This window comes from Sturnira hondurensis, unplaced genomic scaffold, assembly GCF_014824575.4.
Source record: "Sturnira hondurensis isolate 20B ecotype Veracruz unplaced genomic scaffold, ASM1482457v3 Scaffold0024822, whole genome shotgun sequence".
NCBI classification, from domain to species: domain Eukaryota; kingdom Metazoa; phylum Chordata; class Mammalia; order Chiroptera; family Phyllostomidae; genus Sturnira; species Sturnira hondurensis.
In genome coordinates, this window is record NW_028097453.1 from 2,301,262 (window position 1) to 2,322,261 (window position 21,000).

The following is a 21,000-nucleotide window of genomic DNA, read 5'->3' on the forward strand; positions in this document are numbered from 1 at the left end:
TGTGATAGAGACATCGTTCAAACCTGCATGCATCTGTCAGCTGCCTGCTGTGGCACCGCGAGATAAAGTGATCTGTAATGTTTCTCTAGTGTGTCCCGATTACTAGCCATATTGTAATGTATAATACATCTCTTGGGCTGACAGCTTGTGTGGCTCAGTTCCACCTCAGGCTTGTAAAGGTGCCCAGAAGCATCAAGGTGAACTTTTTTTAAGCCTATTTAAATATTTAGGCTAAAGGCTAATTTTAGAGAAATCTCTGCTATATTTAATAAACTTTTAAATAGAAGTGAGATGGAATTTCAAGTTTATGGCTTCCTCACTTATTAGCTGTGTGACCTTGGGTTGACAGATTATTACTCTCTGGAAAGTAGGATTGTAAGGGTATTTGTGTCATAAGGTGGTTGTGTGGAATTAGGCAGTTCCTGTGTTTAAAATGTATGGGAAAGTGTTTGGCATTGAAACTTCAGCTGCCACCACCACTACCACCACCATCATCATCGTTTGGAGTAAGAAGATTTTCCTTTTCCTGAAGCTAGATTGCTTTTATTTTTTATTTATGTATTTTAAAGGTTTTATTTATTCATTTTTAGAGAGAGGAAGGGAGGGAGAGAGGGAAACATCAATGTGTGGTTGCCCCTCATGCGCCCCCTGCTGGGGACCTGGCCTGCAGCCCATGCGTGTGCCCTGACTGGGAATTGAACTGCCCACCCTTTGGTTCTGCAGGCTAGCACTCAGTCTACTAGGCTTCAAAAAAGGCTGCTTTTTTTCTGTTTTGAAGGAAGACTATGTCCCTATCAAGCATATAGTCAACCCCAATTCTAATATAGAAGCTCATGGTCTTGTGAAATCTCCCAACTTTGTCTTCAGCTAAAGTGTAATTTAACATTATTATATATCATACTGTATATTCTGTAAAGTATATGTTTCTTTAAAAAGGACATATTTAGCCCTGATTTGTGTGGCTCAAGTTGGTTAGAGTGTGATTCCACAAAGCTAAAGGTCACGGGTTCGATTCGTGGTCAGGGCATGTGCCTGGGTTGCAGGTTTGGTCCCCAGTCAGAACCCATATGAGAGGCAACCAATCAATGTTTCTCTCTCACATCAGTGTTTCTCACCCTCTCTTTTCACTCCCTTCCCCTTTCTCTAAAAATAAATAAAATATAAAAAATACATATTTACATTTCTAAAGTATATATTTCAAAAGTATATAAAGTATAGTCCATTATAATAGAGCATAATATCACTGAAATGGGTGAAGATGCTGTGAAATGATCTGCAAGATCCATTGGTGAGTGAAGGAAGCAAGGGCGAAGTAAGGTGTGGCCAAGGTAGAAATTGGCTGCTGCACGCACCCTGGCAGTCTACACAGGAGGTGGGGTGTTTTCATTTGTTGCTGTGGGGAAGGGGAACTGGATGGCTGGAGTCAAGGGTGGGAGACTTTTTACTGTATGTTCTTTCATTAACTACTGAGTCTTGTGAATGTATTTTTTAGTTATTAAAAATCTATAAAAATGAAAAAGTAAGATAGCTATTTTGGAATCCAGATAAATTTTTGTTCATGCTGTATAAACATTCTTTTTGTCTGTTCTACTCCAATTCGTATTTGATAGGGCTTTTAGATTCCTGTTTTAGTTTACTTTAAAAAATTTTTTTTAAGATTCCTATTTTAATTTATTTTTTTAAGACACTAAACTTTCCAACACTAAAACTAAAAATGCTAATTTGTCTTCCATTTAGGGATTTGAGTCATAATCGGTTGTCTAACTGGAACATCAGCTTGGAATCTCAGACATTACAAGAAGTGTAAGTTCTTTTACTTAAGTGTGCATTAAATTCAAGGTGATCTAATGACGTATGAATTTGAGGATGTTTAATTTAAATTCAAAGACATTGTTTAAAACCTTAAACTGTCATCTTTGGCTATATTGTCACAAATTCTGGGCATTGTGGTTTGGGTTGGTGATTATAAGTTGCAAACCGTAGAAATATCCTTTTGGGAGGGCCAGAAGTAAGACTTTTTTCTCTCAAGAGTAAATATGTTTTGTTTGGTTTTTGCCAAAGTTTAAGCCAGTGAAACTCTGTTGTGTAATCTTCTTTAAAGTCTTAACTCATCTAAAATGGAAGCATCATGCCCTGGCTGGTGTAGCTCAGTGGATTGAGTGCGGGCCTGCGAACCAAACGATCTCGGTTCGATTCCCAGTCAGGGCACATGCCTAGGTTGCAGGCCAGTTCCTGGCAGAGGACACGCCAGACGCGACTATACATTGATATTTCTCTCTCTCTCTCTCCTTCCCTTCCCCTCTAAAAATAAATAAATACAAATCTTAAATAAAAATAAAATGGAAGCATCATTGTCTATAGTAGATTTATATGAAATACAGTACTTTTGGTATCATTTTGAATATAGTGGTTAATAATATTCAGTTTTCCACTTGACTGAAGTTTTTCCTTTAATACTGAGATGTAGTATTATGTATTCTTTGGAGGAAATTTTCTCGAATACAGGGTGGGGCAAAAGTAGGTTTACAGTTGTGAGGATGTGAAACATGGACTTTATTCTTACACTATTATTTATAGGTACTGTATTGTTTTCTATAAAACAACAGTACATCTACTGTTGCCCCACCCTGTGTCAACACTGTCAGTTACTGCACTGGGACACTCCCAGAGGGACAGCTGCTGAGCCTCTTGTGCCTTTACCCTAAACACCGCAGCACCCTCAGAGTTGTTTTTCTTCTTCGATTCTTGCTGACGAGGTAGTTCGTGCTCTCACTGTTTCGGCTCCCTGTTCCTGCCTGCCCCGGACTGACTGCTCTGCTCTGCTGTGGAGTGGGCGGGCAGGTGACAGGCGTGTCAGCTGAAAGAGTAGGCACTGCGGAGAGGTGTGAAGACACTTCCGTGGGACGTGTACGGGCTGCTTGTTACATGGACTTTGTAACTTTGGTTCCTTGGAGGCCTTTTACTTAGGTTTTTTCCTGTATTTTAAATTGCTGAGGTTCACTGATTGAAAACCAGGTTAATGAAATGTGATTATGTTAGATTTCCTGCTAAAGCATTTGAGACAATCTGTTTTAAAGAGCTGCTGGGATCAGATGGTGCCATGTCACGTCATCTGTGCAGTTTAATCATAGTTTCCCTCTCTGGCTTGGTAAATTTCGTCTGTGCTCTCAAGCAGTCCTCCCTCACTTTGAATAACTTTTAAACATTTATGTATTTTTTCATATTTGTGTGTATATTTTAAAAATTATGTAATTTACAATTTCATTATAAATATATAGAAGAGGTATGGATGTATTAATTATTCTTTCTTTGTTTAAGAAGGATGCGAAGTAGCTGTCTTAAAGTAACTATTCAAAGACCCGTAGTGGCATTAAAAGTATTAAATGTGCGCAGTGTTTCCTAACCTTTTAAATACTGAGATCCGTCATAGACCTGTACCATGAAAAAGCATTTCTTAGTAAAACTTCTAATTTCTCATTATGGTACATTTAGTCTAACTCATTCCGAGTCATAGACTTTTTTTTCAAATGTGGTCCCTGTCTTAAAGAATATGTATTAGCTAGTAAACCAGAACTCAAGAAGTAACATTTCTCTCACTAAACTTTGAAATCTTATTTTCCTTCTGTGCCTAGGAAAATGAATTATAATGAGCTAACGGAAATCCCGTATTTTGGAGAACCAACCTCTAACATTACTGTACTGTCATTGTAAGTAAATAAGATTTCAGATCTTTCACTTAAATTATAAAGAGTACGTAATTTTTTTGTTTGTTGTTTTAGGTACCCTTATTGTTAATCCCTATTATTTAACATTTTTAAAAATATATTTTAAAAACAATTTTGTTTGTTTATTTTTAGAGGGGAAGGCCCCCTGCTGGGGACCTGGCCTGCAACCCATGCATGTGCCCCTTTGGTTCTCAGGCCAGTGCTCAGCCTGCTGAGCCACACCAGCCAGGGCTAATTACTTAATGTTTTTGTGGCCTGGGGTGGATCACTGGTAGTAGCCTCAATATAATCTTTGTTTTGTAGAGTCCATAATACAATCGCAGAAATAAATGCAGAGGTGTTCCAGTTTTACCCTGTTCTTGAGAGTTTAGATCTCAGCTCAAATATAATATCGGAAATCAAGACATCTTCATTTCCACGAATGCAGCTTAAATACCTGTAAGTTAAATAGTTTAAACTAGATTTACTTTAAAGTGCATGTTTATTGTTTACTGACACTTGTCTTTCCAGAAATATCTGTTGTTGTAATTTTGATATGCTTATGTGAAACAAACCTATGGTCAGTTTTTTGGGGGCTCGGGGATTGTTCCCCCCCTTAAAGAAGGAGGGCTTTAGTATCAGAAAATATTGTTACATATCCAGGGTAGTTTTTGAGATTTAATTCTGGATTGTGTTTTACTGACAGTTTTGTGAAAAGTCGGTGGAGTGGTTTGTTAAATAGCGGTTTAGTCTTTGATGATAATTAACATGTGTTTAGTGTTTTACAGTTTACAAGTATATTCACATGTACTGTTTCAACCCAGTTGATGTAGGTTTCGTCCATATTTGCAGTTGAGGAAACAGAGCAGTTAAATGATTTGTAAAGTTGTGCACAGTTGCTAGTGGTAGAGCTGGGCTCAGTCGTGGCCTTGGGGCCGCTTTCCTGTAGTGGAGTTTTTGTTCCACTAATTTTTTGTTGTTATCTTGTTCTTTGTAGGAATTTGAGTAATAATAGGATAACCATTTTGGAGGCCGGTTGCTTTGATAATTTATCAAGTTCCTTATTAGTGGTCAAGTTAAACCGTAATAGAATTAGCATGATTCCACCCAAGATCTTTAAGCTACCTCACCTCCAATTCTTGTGAGTAACTCAATAGATGGGTTTTTTTTACAGCATTTTTTTCTTTTTAATTATTATTAGAGCAAATTAGAAAACTAGTTTTTCTGACTATAAAACTACTTGTGTTAAAGGGAACTTAAAAGAAACAGGATTAAAGTTGTGGAAGGTCTAACGTTTCAAGGGCTGGACTCCTTAAAATCTTTGAAAATGCAACGGAATGGAATTAGCAAACTGAAAGATGGAGCTTTCTTTGGCTTGGATAACATGGAAGAATTGTAAGTACTATGGACTGGAATAGGAGCTTGTTAGGAGAGGGGGAATGACTGGGACTTTTTAGTACCAGACAGCTAAAATGGTTGTAAATTACAAATATACCAAAGTACATTAGTTCTTTTTCTTTTCTCTGACATGGGATAAGTGCACACAAAGCTCTTTAAGTGTTGTTATCTCATTGGCATTTTTGTCATCATTCTTTGTTCTCTTAATGTTTTGTTGATGAAAATTATCAGACTTTATCCAGAACAAGTAAGTCTTCGTGTCTTGACTTTATACCTGATTTTTTTATTTTATTTTTTATTGTTGTTCAATTACAGCTGTCCCCATCTCCCCCCATTACTCGCCACTGCCTTACCCAACCCCCACCTCTCACATTCAACCCTCCCCACTGTTGTCTTTGTCCATGGGTCTTTTGTAGATGTTCCCCAACTTGACCCTTCCCCTTCTTTCTCCTGTTATCCCCCTCCCCAGACCCCTTAGATCTGTTTTAGACAGCCTTACTACTAACACTAAACCTTAGGTAAGATATGAATATTTATCGAATATTTATTCATTGGCTCACTTGGATTAAACAAACCTATATGTTTCTCTGAGTCAGACTTAATGGGGATTTTTGGAATCTTCTCATTGTACTGCTGCTTTTTTAAAAGATTTTGTGTATGTATGTATTTATTTAATTTTCAAGAAAGGGGAAGGGAGGGAGAAAAAGGGAGAGAAGCATCAATGTGTGAGAGAGACATTGGTCGGCTGCCTCTTGCACGCCCCCCGCTGGGGACCCACAACCCAGGCGTGTGTCCTGACCAGGAACAGAGCCGGGGACCTTTCAGGTTTGCCCGATCCACTGGGCCACACCAGTCAGGGCTAATGGCACTGCTACTTGTGGAACATATTTTCTTCTCTCTAATTCTGCAGAGAACTGGAGCATAATAACCTCACAGAGGTGAACAAGGGGTGGTTGTATGGCTTGCGAATGTTGCAGCAGCTCTATGTGAGTCAGAACGCCGTGGAAAGGATCAGCCCTGACGCGTGGGAGTTCTGCCAAAGGCTGTCTGAACTGTGAGTGTCGGAGGGCAGCTCAGTGGAGGTTCCGAGACGGGAGCAGGTCGGGGTGAATCATCCCGTGGCCAGTAACAGAATCTAACTTCCCTCTCTATTAGAAACTTGTTGAAAGCTCCAAATTTATTCCGTAAATAGAATAAGGATATGAAAGTTGGATTCTTTACCTTTCATGTTTCCTATCTTCAGTGATTTGTCCTATAACCAGTTGACTCGCCTGGATGAATCCGCCTTCGTGGGTCTGAGCTTACTGGAGAGACTGAATTTGGGGGACAACAGAGTCACTCACATTGCCGATGGTGTGTTTCGGTTTCTTTCCAATCTTCAGATACTGTAAGTACACCTGTCTTTTTTTTCTTTTGCTATTTTTAAAAACAGTAAAGCAAATAAAACACTAAATAATTTGCACACTTTTACATGTTAATATTTTGTGGTTCTTTTTGTCCTGTGCCTTGTGCAAGACAATCTTACTTGTCTCTGTCCCCACATCTAAATCTTATTTATCTCTAGCCAGTTCGGTTTGTACTTTAATTCTGAATTAGTCAACTAAATAACAGAGCATCTTGTGTGCCAGTTACTGTGGAATAAAATGCAGTTGCTAGTGTCAAGAACGCACGTTTTCTCGTTCCTCTAACCTCAAGCCACCAGCAGTATGCCAGAACCACCATTTCTCATTTGAAAAAGGGCGTGGAACGTGTAGCTGTGTCAGGAGAGCTGCTCACTGTTACCGATTTGCGGCATGACTTTGGACAGAAAACATTAACATTTAATAATGATCTGGGGTGTGCCAGGTGCTTTTAGAATACTAGGATATTATTGCTCTTTTCCATATCAGGAGGCTGAGGTTCAGAGAGATTAAAACGATTTATTTAAAATCACATAGCTTATAAAAGTTTGGAGCAGGATTATAACCAGGTCTCTGATATTAAAGCTCATCTGCTTTTGCCGTGCTGCCAGATGAATAAAATCGCTTAACCTTTCCTAGGTGTCCTTTTATTTGTCTCTCCACCCAGAGATGATAGACACAGGATGACATGGTGGCTGAGGCAGTTTCAGCTCTAAGATTTGGTGGTTCTGTAAATTGAATATTACCATGATCATGGTATAATTGAATGAAGAGGTAGTTTAAAGAAATACAGAAATCTCAAACATAGAGCACAGCAAGAGAAAATGGTAATTAGTAGAATTTGTAGAGTCAAGATTCCTGAATTAGCAGACTTTCTGCTCATCAGGTTCAGAGTTGATAGATAAATGGTCTCAGAAAAGGGCAGGTTCCCAGACTTCGGGTCCTGACCAACAACGAGAGAAAAAGCACGATCATTTTCTAAAGGTGGTGTGTGTGTGTGCGTGAGTGTGTATTTGATTTTTTTTACTAGTGAGGTAGTCTTCCTTCAGATTTGACCTTGAAAAATTAAAAGTGATCACCCTCCATTCTCCCCCTTTTTAACATTATCAGAGGTGAACCTAGATTTGTTACCAGATTTGGGTTGCCTTTTGGCCGTCGGGATGGCAAACAGGTTCTTTCAGTATACCACTGATTATTACTTGTAATATTAAAGTTCAGTAAAGTACCTGCAGAAATAAAGGATTGTCTAATGCCACAGAGATAGGTTGTGAAGGTAGCATTAAGATCAGATCTGAAAAATGCTGGGTTGCCAGAGAAGATACACTTCTACCATTTCAGTGAGAGAAGTTGGTCTGTGCTATGCTGTGCTGGGAGGAAGGGGAGAGTCCTGAAGAGCTGAGCCGTGTTACTCCTTAGCAAAGTAAAGCGAGCCTTGTTAACTTGCACCACAAGAAACCGTGAGTGAGAAGAGTGATCTCCTGCCTCCTTAGTGTTACTCGAACAAGTGTGCCTATGTGTCTTACAGAGCAGAAAGCATTGTGTTTTATTATAAGACGACTTAAGGAGGCAAAAGTGATTATCTTTAACTGGTATTTCTTCCATCAGGATGTGGCATGGTACAATTGCATTTCCTCTGAGAACTGAGCAGTGGATTTTAACAGATCCCTACTTCTCCTTTCAAAGAAAGCAGTGGTCCCTCCGGCACAGGGGCATGTCATTCTCGTTTCCCAGGGGCCATGTTTAGTTGCTGTGGAGCTGCGAGACTGTGTTGACCTTGCTTCTTGTCAGCCTTTTTAGGTTAAGGGCCCAGGGGAAGGCTCCGCTTGCCCAGAAATCCCATTAGTCTGAATCAGATTTGTAAGCTGTATCTTCTGTATCTTGAAGTCCTCCTGCTTTTTGCAGGATCCTAACTATTAAGTGTTAATATGCTAACACATTAGCTAGGGCGATTGCTAGCTACTCTTAGGAGATTGCTTAATTTATTTATCAAGGCCAGTTTAAAATTCAGCTTATGAGGATCAGTTTTTACATGCTTATTGCAGGTACTCTTTTTTTTAACCATCGGGTTGTCTTTATTATAACTTAGCTCATAAAATAAGGATCACAATTAGCATGGCCATGCCAGAATGGTGCTTGATGGCGTAATTCATACTGACTAACATAACCTTTCTTTCCCTGACATTTTTGTAGCAACTTAAGAAACAATGAAATTTCATGGGCTGTAGAAGATGCTAGTGAAGCCTTTGCTGGACTCACAAGTCTCACTAAATTGTATGTATTTAAAATATTTTCAAGAATCACTTGTAAATGTGATTGGATTATGTCTATTTGCTATGGCTTGGAAAGTCTAAGCCTTTTGACTCATTCACTAAAAGCAACTCTGTTGATTAAGTTTTTTGTTTTTTGCATTTTTTTCAATTTTGTTTTTTGTGGTGGGACACTTTCTATTGAGAGAGCATTCCCATGGGCATGTAAAAGGGAGTCGTTTATGGGACTTGAGTTTCTGTTTAAGTAAAATAAGAAACGCACTGAGAAAGCAGAGTTGAACGAGCGCTCATGTGAGGTGTGGGAAGCGTGGGGACGTCTCAAGTTAGGGTTCGGAGAGTCTTGCATGAGGGTTTCTTTAAGCCTTCACACTCGTCTGAATTTCTTTGCCAATAGTTTTTGCTAAAAGGGGAGAAACTGGGAATATAATCCAATTTCTTCTGTGAAAACTGCCAATGTGTTGGCGGTCAGGTGGTTACTCACAGGTACCTCGTTGAGCTCTAACATCTTAGTACAAGCTTTCATTCTATGGTTTGCATTGGTTAATCACAAATGTTTGCAACACACAGTAAGCTTATTTTCACCTTTCTAGGTAAATGTTTGACTTAGTGAATTTGATTTTGTTTAGTGGACAGCTTTATTGGTCTGTTTGTATTTCAGAATCTTACAAGGAAATCAGATTAAATCAATTACAAAGAAAGCATTCATTGGTCTTGAATCCCTCGAGCATCTGTAAGTATTTTGCATATATTTTTCTCAGTATATACATAATCTTTCCTATTAGCAGAACTTTTCATGACCTTTTAAAGTGTTTATAGAATTTAATTGTAGAAATGGTGACTGGTAACATTTGATTTCTCTTCATTGCAGAGATTTGAATAACAATGCTATAATATCTATCCAGGAAAATGCTTTTTCTCAGACTCACCTGAAAGAACTGTACGTAACAACTATTTTTGTCATCAATTAGATCATTATCATGCTTGTGCTTAATGTGTGATGAATGTGACCTGGATGTTTTTAAAAGCACACAATTCAGGCAGGAAAGAAAGTGTTAATATGCACTTATTTTAGTGGCTGGGTATAATTTAAAAAGTAACCTAACATTGAAAAGCACAGTGTGACACCACAGCCTCCTGTTTGCCTGTGATTACAGTTAGCACCGCCCCCTGTGTTTTATGTCACCCTACCGTTGTGGTCCCCCCCCCCCCCGCGAACTGCTTCCTTTTTGGACTATTGGAATCATGTGTTTCCAGTCCTTGCCTCTTGGGGCGTGTTACGATTAGGCACTGTGTAATTCTTTTGGGGATGATTTAGCATTTTTGTTACAGTGCTCAGAAAGGCTGTCACTAATCTGTTTAAGCCAGCCAGGGACAATAACAATTCATCTTGCCTTACCTGAAAGCTACTTAAAGGAAGGTCTGTGAACCAGAACTGGTTTGTGATAAGGTAGGGATGGAAATTCAGAGTGAGTGTGTGAAACTTTAAGAAGAGTTTGACATTACCGTGACACTTTTGTTGAATTTGAGAAAAGTACTGATCCACAGCAGATGGGAAACTTTAGGAATTGGTTCTTTACCACATAGTTTGAGATGTGCAAGTGTGCAAGTTCAGTATTCCTGATTCGAATTCTTGCTCCATTGTCTACAGCTCTGTCGCATTGGGCAGATTGATTAAAATGATACTAGCATCTTCCTTGGGGCTTGTGAGGATAAAATGAGATGAATTTGTTTATTCAAGATATCTACTGTCATCTTTCATGTAAGGTATTGTTCGCAGCAGTGAACAAGACCGTCTCTGTCTCATAGCTTGTCCAAACGGATTCTAGTGAGGCGGACAGGTGATGTAGACACATAACATCTCATTGGGCAGTAAATGTTGCGATGAAAAACAAAGCTGGGGCAAAGGTGTGGAGAGTGACCAGGATTGCAGTTTTAGATGAAATAGCGAGGAAGAGCTTGCTGAAGATAACAGCATTTGAACCAGGACCTCAATGAATGAGAGGGCAAACCATTGGATTCTTGATGAAGGGCATTCCAGGCGCAGGAAAGAGCAAGGGAAAAGGCCCTAAGATAGGGGCTGGCTTCGCGTGCTTGAACTGCGTTGGCTGGAAGACAAGAGCAGAGGAGCAGTGGGCGCAGTGAGGTGAGGGCGTTAGCAAGAGCCAGGTCACAGAGGGCCTTACAGGTTGTAAGGAGTTAGCTCCCCAACCTTGTACATTAGGAAACCTAGGAGAGTTTTGAGATGTTCAACACAGAGCCTGGCACATAGCAAAAGTCGAATGAATAATATTAGTAACAAAAGTAAAATGTCTGATAATTATCATGTTATTATTTCCACAGATTTTTAAAGTGTTTTTTTGGATATATTTAGAATTTTCTCCTAGGCTTAGGTTAACTTACAAGGGTCCAAATTATTGTACGTCAATATAACCTTTTTGTTTTGCCTGTGATAACATGGGGGCCAGCAAGGAAGTCTAACTCTTGTTGTGGGCTCAGTTCAAAATGTAATTTAGATAGTAGGTGAAAGCACATATTACAGTTTCATTTTTCAGAGTCATTTAGTAATTTGGGAGTTGGTTTGAGCAGACTGCTAATGCAGGGACGCTAATGCAGCTTTTTTTACTGGGAAGTTCGGTTGCTTTTAGTTACTTTTCTTTTTAAAATATTTATTTACAGAGAGAGGGGAAAGGAAGGAGAAAGAGAGGGAGAGAAACATCAATGTGTGGATGCCTCTCACACCCCACCCCACCCCCCTGCCCCCACTGGGGGCCTGACCTGCCCTGCAGCCCAGGCATGTGCCCTGACAGGGAATTGAACCAGCAGCCCTTGGTTCACAGACCAGCATTCAGTTCACTGAGCCACACCAGCAAGGGCTGCTTTTAGTTACTTTAAATCTTAAGTCATATTTATAATACTTTTTACATCAACACTTATTAAAATCTCTATACTTTTTGGTATTGTTCACAATGCTTTGTGTAAATATTGAGGGAGGTTGGAGAGTTGCGTATAAAGTAAAAGATGTTTTGCATTACAATTATATGATCATGGTGGAAAAATTAGAAAGTGTAGGTGAACCAGGAGGGAGAGAAAGATCCCAAACCCCTACTACTCAGAGACAGTAAGTGTCGATGTTTTGGCACCTGTCCTCCCACGTGAGAGACTGCAGGGTGCTCAGTCAGGCACGTGTGGGCGGAGCTGCAGGGCCTGCGATGGGCAGAGAGATGCGGGGAGATAGAGGTCAAGGGTGAATCCAGTGTATCTGGGGCCAGGCACTGTGCTAAATACTTTCCTTGGAATTTTTTTGAGGTAGGCATTTTCAGTCCCATTTTCCAGAAGTAGAAGCAGATTTTGGAGACATCACACAAAAGAAAAAAACTCAAGCTCTTAGTTTATAAAGCGCCTGCACGGCCTCGTCCTCCCTGCTCAGCCCTCTGACCTCGTTCCTGTCACTGTCCCTCAGGTTCCTCAGTCTGATACTCTTAACCGCAGGTCTTCCCGGGATTCGCTGTCAGGTCTTTGTCCCAATGTGTCTTCAAAGGCTCTTTCCCTGAACGTCTGACCTAAACTGGTAGCTGCTTGCTCAGTGCCATTGTCCCACTGTTTGTACATGTGGGTTTGATGGCACTTACTTTCTGACACACTTGCATGTTTTTGTTTATTGCTCGGTTCTAAATACATAAGCTGCATGAAGGCTGTATTCCCACAGTCTGCAACACTTTCTGGCACATAGTAGACACAAATATTTCTCTATAAATGAAGGAATGAATATAACATAAGAACTCTTCCATGCATAAGGTAACTTTTGGCCTCCTTAATGAAAATTACCCTTGATAAACATGGCTTTTGATACACCCTTAAAGATTGTTTGAAGTCAGTGTTTAGAATCATATCTTGGGTACTTTGTTCCAGACTTGAAAACTAGATAAGGGGCTATTGAAAGAAAACATTGATATTTTAAATATACAGGGTGGGGCAAAAGTAGGTTTATAGTTGTAAATAGATAAATAATACCTAATTAAGAAATAAATTTACAAATAAACTTACAAATAAATAATACATAATTAAGAAATAGCAATACACAAATAAACTGTTTTACATACAACTGTAAACCTTTTACCCCACCCTGTGTTTTATAGGCCTATTATAGACCACAAATAATTTTTCAGTGGTTCTTTGTTTAAGTTTGTGGTACATATTGCCAAGGGCTGAAGTGTTTTCCATCTTGATGAAGCAGTTTAAGAAATTATGCTCTCGTGTGTGTGTGTGTGTGTATGTGTGTGTGCGCACACACACACACACACACACACACAACTTTTTCCTGAACTTTCCTGGGAAAAATTTTAAACCTCAACGATTTAAAAGAAGGTATAAAGAACACCCATATACCCTTTACTTAGATTCACCAATTGTTAACATTTTGTTAAATTTGTTATCTATTTCTCTCACTCTTTCCCTCCCTTTCTCTCTCTCTCTCCATCTCTGTCCCTGACACCTCACACATACACATACACACACACACACACACACACACACACACTATTGTTTTGCTTAACCATTTGAAAGTAAATTGGAAACGTCATGACAGTTTACTTTGAAATATCTCAGCCTATATTTCCTAAGAATGAGGCTATTTTCCTACATAACCACGGCATTGTTGTCACACCAGTGAGATTAAATTAACATCAGATAAAATACTACCCAATGTGCAGTTCATAATTCATTTCCCCGTTGTCAAAAAGTGTTCTTTGTAGCTTTCTTTCTCCAGTCAAGGATCATGCATTTCATTTAGTTTTAACTGTTCTTTAGCCTCCTTTACTCTAAAATGGGTCCCTTGCCTTGTTCCTCCCTCTCTTCCCCGTTAGTGTCTTTCATGACACTAACGATATTTGAGGAGTTCAAGCTCACGGGTTGAATTTGTTTTCTCATGTTCGATTCAGGTTAAACATCATTTTGGCAAGAAAAATGCATACATGTGTAGTGGCCTTTTAATGCTTGAAGGAACTTGGAATATAAAATACAAAGTACTTCTTGTCCTTTTTTAATCTGCAGGATTCTGAACACGAACAGCTTGCTCTGTGACTGCCATCTGAAGTGGCTGCTGCAGTGGCTGGTCGCTAACGGCTTTCAGCGTTCCGTGAATGCAAGTTGTGCGCACCCCGAGTGGCTGGCGGGGCAGAGCCTCCTGAGTGTGGATCTGAAAGATTTTGTCTGTGGTTTGTGTTAGTGTTTTAAATTTTCTATGTGACACACTTCTGTCTTAATAACAGAGTTTTTTTAAAAGGAGGTAATAGGATTAGAACTTGTCTCGAAATTTTAATGAAGGTTTTCTTTCTGACCCAGTAACTGCTAATGTTTAAGAAGTACATTCTAAGCATAAGTGAAAGTAAGGGATAGTGGGGAAAGTGCTGACCCTGAAGTCTGGAAACCTGAGTTCCAGGGCGGGCTCTGCTGCTGACTTAGAGGTCTGAGCAAGCCATGTGACCCTTGTGGGCCTAGTTTTCCCATCTTTGAATGAGGGAATTGGAGTCGAGCTCTCTTGTCTCTTTCAGTCTTCACATGCCATTTATAAACAGAACACACAATTTTACATTATTTGTTTTAAAGTTGAACTTGTAGAAGCAAAAGCAAACAACTGACTTTGCCCCGTCCTGTTATTTTTTCCTCTAGATGATTTTCTCAAACCGCAGATAAGAACACACCCTGAAAACACAGTTGCTCTCCGAGGCGTGAATGTGACCCTGACATGCACTGCAGTGAGCAGCAGCGATTCACCCATGTCTGCCGTGTGGCGCAAAGACAGTGAAATCCTGTGTGATCCTGATGTTGAGAATTTTGTTCGTTACCAGCAGCAAGCTGGAGAAGCTCTGGAATATACCAGTGTCTTACATCTTTCCAATGTGAATTTCACCGATGAGGGGAAATATCAGTGCATTGTTACTAATCATTTTGGTTCTAATTATTCTCAAAAAGCCAGACTGACTGTGAATGGTAAGGAATTGTGCTCCCTAATTAGTTTTCGTAGTTAGAAAGCTTTTTCACATTCAACTTTGAATGTGAAAGAAAATTAGGTTAAACCTGACATTTGAGGGGCAGATCTCACTATTTTTGTCTTTGAGGCTGTGATTATGTGTAGACCACACTGTCAGTTTGTCCACTCACTGTCCCTAACTGGTCTCCGGTTGAGGGGTAAATATGAATTCTGTGGCCCTAGGAGACAGGTTCTCACTGTTATGTATGCTTTTGGAAAAATTCTTTTGAAACTGCATTTTCTCCCCAGAACCATAATTCTGTTCCGAAAACTGTGAAATGCACTCCTCACTGCTCACAAGGCCTTCCAGCAACCGGGAGTGTCTAGGACATGTCTGGGTCCATGGTCATCATTGTTGTCTGAATGTAGTCACACCAAACTATTTTTGAAATTAATGCTCTTCTTTGCTGTGGCTATAAAAAAAATCTCCAACCTATTATATTGAATAACTACAACATTTTAGGCTTTGGGCACCCAAAAGATGTACTCGTGTCTTGCTTCTGTGTTGATTTATGAGATTTTTGAAGGCACACTTTTTGGTGCCATGCAGTTGCCGTGGCAGCTTTGTGTACATGTTAGTTTGAGAAGCACTGCTCAGTCTCTCAGGTAATGGAGTCTCAGTAAATGCCAGGTTCAAAAAACGGACGTTTGTGGCCGTCTGTGGCTGTCAGAAAGGTTTGTGGCCGTCTGTGTCCCCTGTGCCATGGGGGGGTCGGGAAGGTGTGTCATGGGATCCAGAAGAGCTCGTCATCACTGTGCCCCCACACTCTGAGAGGGAAAGGGCCTCTGAAGTTGTACTGCACGGTCCGTGCAGCAGTGCAGCGTTGCAGCAGCTGCCATTTGGCCTCTGTGTTTTGTGTGTGTTTCCCCCACCCATTTTCTCCGTGATCTTTCTTGGAACAGAGATGCCATCTTTTCTGAAAACTCCAATGGATCTAACTATTCGCACCGGTGCCATGGCCAGATTAGAATGTGCTGCAGAGGGGCACCCCGCGCCTCAGATTTCCTGGCAGAAGGATGGGGGTACTGACTTTCCTGCGGCCCGAGAAAGACGAATGCATGTCATGCCCGAGGACGATGTCTTCTTCATTGCCAACGTGAAAATAGAAGACATGGGGATCTACAGCTGCATGGCCCAGAACATAGCCGGAGGCCTCTCAGCAAATGCCTCCCTCACGGTGTTAGGTGTGTATCCTGCTCCACGGGTCCCTGCTTTTGTAGGAGCCTGTTTTTTAGGGACCTGCTCTTCGCCTCAGTGACAAGAAAAGGCTAAGTCCAAGATTTCCACTGTGATCCTTACATCTTCATCACCTTGTTTGCGGTTTATGTAGGGTTATGTCAGCCTAAGCTGAGACCTGGGGACTGCCAAGGGCGAATTTAGAGGTCTTGATCCCCTGAATAGAATATTCGGGTCCCTTGATGTGTTGCGTCTCCCTCTGTGAGGTAGTGAGCATCAGTTGTTTTATACTGTTGCGTCGTACAGAGCTTGAAACAATTTGTTTTCCCCCCAATCCATTAAAAATTTTTTTAAAAATATTTATTTATTTATCTTTAGAGGGGAAGGGAAGGAGAGAGGGAAAGAACTGTCAATGTATGGTTGCTTCTCGTGTGTCCCCTGCTGGGAACTGGCCCCTGCCGGGAACTGGCCTGCAACCCAGGCATGTGCCCTGACTGGGAATTGAACTGCGATCGTGTGGTTCGCAGGCCTGTGCTCAATCCACTGAGTTACACCAGCCAGAGCTAAAAAATTTTTTTTTAAATATTTTATTTATTTATTTTAGAGAGAAGGGAAGGGAAGGAGAAAGTGGGAGAGAAACATCAATGTGTGGTTGCCTCTCATGTATCCCCTACTGGGGACCTGGCCTACAACCCATGCATGTGCCCTAACTGGGAATCGAACTGGTGACCCTTTGCTTCACAGGCCCGTGCTCAATCCACTGAGCTACACCAGCCAGGGCTAAAAATTTTTTTTAATACAGACAAAATAACCTAGTTAGATTTCTTCTTCGAATAGTCTTCTATTTCTTCGAATAGTCTTCTAGTTAGATTTTCTGTTTTCCTTCCAGTATACTCCTCTTAATTTTGTGCTCTGGTAAAATGTCTTTTCCCTACAAATTTCTTCTGACAAGCCTGTTTTTTTAAAAGGAGAATGTTTTTCTTCATGGAACTTAAATCTGCTTTTAGTTCTTTGTTTCCTTACATGTTAAGGTTTTTAAACATTTGCTGGTTTGTGTTATTTACATGTATCAAAAGACAAGTGTATTGTATTTAAAAACTTTACACACAAAATTAGAATAAAGGAGGGAAAGTCACTCAGACACTTGTTAAAGATCTTGTCATTTTGGACTTCTTTTTTACACTCATTGTTACGGAGTTTTATCTATTTTTTCCACTTAGTGTTATCACAGGGTTACCCTGTCATCCATCTTCATAAAATGTCACGTGGTTGTGTACTGTGATTTACTTAATCAGTTTCCTGCTAGATTTTTTCCTTTATTTTTAAAAATTATAACTAATTTTATAGTAAACATTTCTGTGTAGAGAATTTTGAGTTTTCTAGCTTAGGATAGCTTGCCCCATTGGAATTACTGAGATAAAATTTAGGTTTTATAAAATTTAGATAAAATCCCTTTGGAATTACTGAGATAAAATTTAGGGGTTTTTTTGAGGCTTTTGCTTTCTTGAAATAGTAACTTCTATCCCTCCCACGACTATATGAAAGTACCTACTTCATTTTCACCTCATTAGTCTAATTCAGTCGGACTTAAGAAATACAGTTGCTGAACAGGATTTTGATACATCTTTCTGTTAGAGACGCCCTCTTTCGTCCGGCCCCTGGAGGACAAGACGGTGACCCGCGGCGGAACCGCGGTGTTGCAGTGCATAGCTGGAGGGAGCCCCACCCCTCGCCTCAACTGGACCAAAGACGACGGGCCGCTGCTGGTGACGGAGCGGCACTTCTTTGCCGCGGCCAACCAGCTCCTCATCATCGTAGACGCGGGGCTGGAAGATGCTGGGAAGTACACCTGCATTATGTCTAACACTCTTGGGACAGAACGTGGTCACATTTACCTACATGTCATGTCATCCCCTAACTGTGACTCCTCCCAGAGTGGCATTGGGCATGACGATGATGGCTGGACCACAGTCGGCATTGTCATCATTGTGGTGGTCTGCTGTGTGGTGGGCACCTCTTTGATCTGGGTCATTGTGATTTACCACATGAGAAGGAGAAATGAAGACTACAGTATCACAAACACGGGTGAGTGGGCCCCGTTGACACCTATGGCTTGTACTTGAGCCAGAAATGTAGTGTAGGATTTACTGTAAAATATGAAAACTGAAATATAAGGAGCTTTGATAACTTTGTGTGGTAGAAGGAAGAGTTGTTCTGTTAAAATGTCCTATTTCCTTGATGTGATAGAACCTCTGATGAGTAATTTTAAGAATTTGTGGACACGCCCTCAAAACTTGGCTCTTCTTTTCTTAATACCTGTGCTCATTTCCATCATAGTTTCCCTATGGGAAGAGTGGGGCCCTCGTGCCTGGCATGAGTCTTCACACCCCTGCCCTGAAGTCCCGAGAGAGGAGGGTCAGCCACAGACTGTGCAGGTGTGCCTGCAGATGGGATTTCAGACTTTAGGGTTTTGTTTCTTCTGGTAATACTTTCACAGCAAAGCTTTGAGAAGCATTCTAGTGAGGAGTAGTTTTAGGGGAAAATCCTATGAGCTGTTAAGTTCCAAGGAATACGTAACATTCCCTGGCAATAGTGTCACAGTGCAACCCATTTGCAAGGTGGGCTTCTGAGTGTTGGCTTAAATTGCCTCACTTTATTTGAGAGTTCTCAAACAAACCGATTTCTCTTTTACAGAGGAGCTTAATCTGCCTGCAGACATTCCCAGCTACTTGTCTTCCCAAGGAACTCTGTCGGAGCCACAGGAAGGCTACAGCAACTCGGAGGCAGGCAGTCACCAGCAGCTGATGCCTCCGGCCAATGGGTACTTGCACAAAGGCCCTGAAGGTAATGACTCTTCGTTGCTTCTGCTTACAATTTTAGTCCTCCCCTGTTGAGTTTATTTTTTAGTGATCGTTTCCTCCTTCAACCTGAAGCAGTGTTTTAAAGGGATACTCAAATCATTGGGGCCATGCAAAGTAGAAGGAAAATTAGCAGAGAAGTCGTCACCAGAAATGTATGCTATAGGGCTTGGGAGGAGACAGTGCAGCCTCCCTAACTAGTGTTGTTGTGGGAAGGAGAAGCACCAGGAGCTGTTTTCAGGTGTCTCTGCTCTGATTCAGATGGGAGCATCCTTCAGACATGCCTGGGGGAGGTTCACTTCTGCTGCTGACAGGTGTGTAGTCACCAAAATACAAAGGGGGAGGGTGTTTCTCAGCCCGTATCAGAGAGAGAGAGGGGTGGGGGAGAGAAAATGTGCCCTAATTAAAAGAGCCTGGCTTCTCAACACAGCTTTTCTTCCCACTCCCGCTTCCCACAGGGAGCGCCAGAACACAGGGAGGGGAATGGGAGCCGAGGCATTGACCTGGGTGTGAGTCCCAGTTCCTCCTCCTGCTCTGTGGCCATGAACAAGCTAAGATCAGAGCTCTAATTTCCTAATTTTTAAAGTAAAGAAACAATATTTATAAAGCACTTTTCCCCAAAGATTCTAGCAGATTCTTTCAACAAGTCTGTGTAGTACTTCAAGTACTAGACAAAGTTAAGGTCTATTCTGTTTCTAGGGGTTTTTTTTGCTGGGTTTTGACAGAACTTTACATAATTGATAAGTTGAATTTTATTTTGGCTTTCCATGGAAAAGGGAGCATTTCTAGCTTCTAAAGAATACTTAAAGCCACGCCCTGGCTGGTGTAGCTCAGTGGATTGAGTGCGGGCCTGAGAACCACGTGATCATGGTTCATTTCCCAGTCAGGGCACATGCCTGAGTTGCAGGCCAGTTCCCAGCAGGGGACCCACGAGAGGCAACCATACATTGATATTTCTCTCCCTCTCTCCTTCCCTTCCCCTCTAAAGATAAATAAATAAATTTTAAAAAAGTGAGAAGTTGTTCTTAAAAAAAAAGAATACTTAAAGCCTTTACTCTTTGAAATTTGTAGGAAATAACCACCTTCTGGGTTAAACTAAATGACATTTGAATCTCATCTAGTTCTAACATTTTGTTGCTTGATCGTGAATTATTAACTCACTCTTTATTTCTTACTCTCTTTCCTCTCTTTCATCACTCAGTTTTCAGAAGCACAGAACAGTCCAGGGAGCTCACTATAAACTTCTGGTTCTGCCAAACACGTATTTGTGAGGCAGGATTCTTGGCTTTTTGGGGGCTACTTTCTGTAACTACTGTTGCTTAACCTCTTGACTCCTGAAAGTAATACGGGCTTTTGTGAAGTGAAGTCATCGTAACTCCCTGTTCTTTGCTTAGTTTGCTTAAGCCAAACGTGTCTTGTAGCTCAGTGCCAGCCTTATTTTGGCTCCCTTGATCTGAGCATGCTCTCTTCCAGGCTGGACAAAGATGGTTCTGTCAAGAGCCTGAACCCTGGAGCCAGAGCGCCTGAGTTCAGACTTCAGCTCCTCACTCTGGCAGTGTGTTTGGGCAAGCGACTTAACTTCTTTGTGTTGTAGTTGCCCCATCTGGGAGACAGGGGAAATAACAGCCCCTTCCTTACAGAGATCTTGTGAGAACTAGTTAATTCACAGAAGGACCTCGACCTTCATCTGGCTTATACAGTAAGTGTGGAGTAAATGCCAGCTCTGATGGTGAGGATAACAGGTGTTGAAGGAAACTGAGGACGGGTGACGCTGCTCCCTTAACTGAAGGGCGTTGGGATTGCTTTCCATGCTGTCCTCAGGTGGCGCCAGTACGCGGGTCATCTGCTCCGATTGTTACGACAATGCCAACATCTACTCCAGGACGCGAGAACACTGTCCGTACACCTACGTTGCCGAGGAAGACGTTCTAGATCAGACACTGTCCAGCCTCATGGTCCAGATGCCCAAAGAGACGTATCTGGCACATCCTTCTCAAGATGCCACTGCCCTGGAGAGCCTGGCGTTACCAGCAGATGGGGAGCTGCCTGCCTTTCGCCCCAGTCGGGAGAAGATTGGTGAGGGGAAACCGTCCTCCACACAGAGGGGCGGTGGTAAAGGGCACAGCGGGTTTTGCTTATTTTGGTTTCGCTTTCACCCACTTGATTTT

The 21,000-nt window shown here is 41.3% G+C and overlaps 1 protein-coding gene across 2 annotated transcripts in view; it reads left to right on the top strand.

Annotated features, from left to right (window-relative positions):
* Nucleotides 1-21,000, top strand: part of LRIG2 (leucine rich repeats and immunoglobulin like domains 2) — a 48,030-nt gene that overhangs the window by 20,150 nt on the left and 6,880 nt on the right. For both annotated transcript variants that reach the window (XM_037038937.1, XM_037038938.1), the window contains 16 exons: nt 1,738-1,803; nt 3,633-3,707; nt 4,029-4,163; nt 4,702-4,845; nt 4,956-5,099; nt 6,013-6,156; nt 6,346-6,489; nt 8,693-8,773; nt 9,428-9,499; nt 9,638-9,706; nt 13,819-13,982; nt 14,437-14,757; nt 15,701-15,982; nt 17,610-18,059; nt 18,669-18,818; nt 20,654-20,908. In XM_037038937.1, coding sequence (XP_036894832.1) covers nt 1,738-1,803; nt 3,633-3,707; nt 4,029-4,163; nt 4,702-4,845; nt 4,956-5,099; nt 6,013-6,156; nt 6,346-6,489; nt 8,693-8,773; nt 9,428-9,499; nt 9,638-9,706; nt 13,819-13,982; nt 14,437-14,757; nt 15,701-15,982; nt 17,610-18,059; nt 18,669-18,818; nt 20,654-20,908 — 2,696 coding nt within the window. The remainder of the gene's footprint in view (nt 1-1,737; nt 1,804-3,632; nt 3,708-4,028; nt 4,164-4,701; nt 4,846-4,955; nt 5,100-6,012; nt 6,157-6,345; nt 6,490-8,692; nt 8,774-9,427; nt 9,500-9,637; nt 9,707-13,818; nt 13,983-14,436; nt 14,758-15,700; nt 15,983-17,609; nt 18,060-18,668; nt 18,819-20,653; nt 20,909-21,000) is intronic.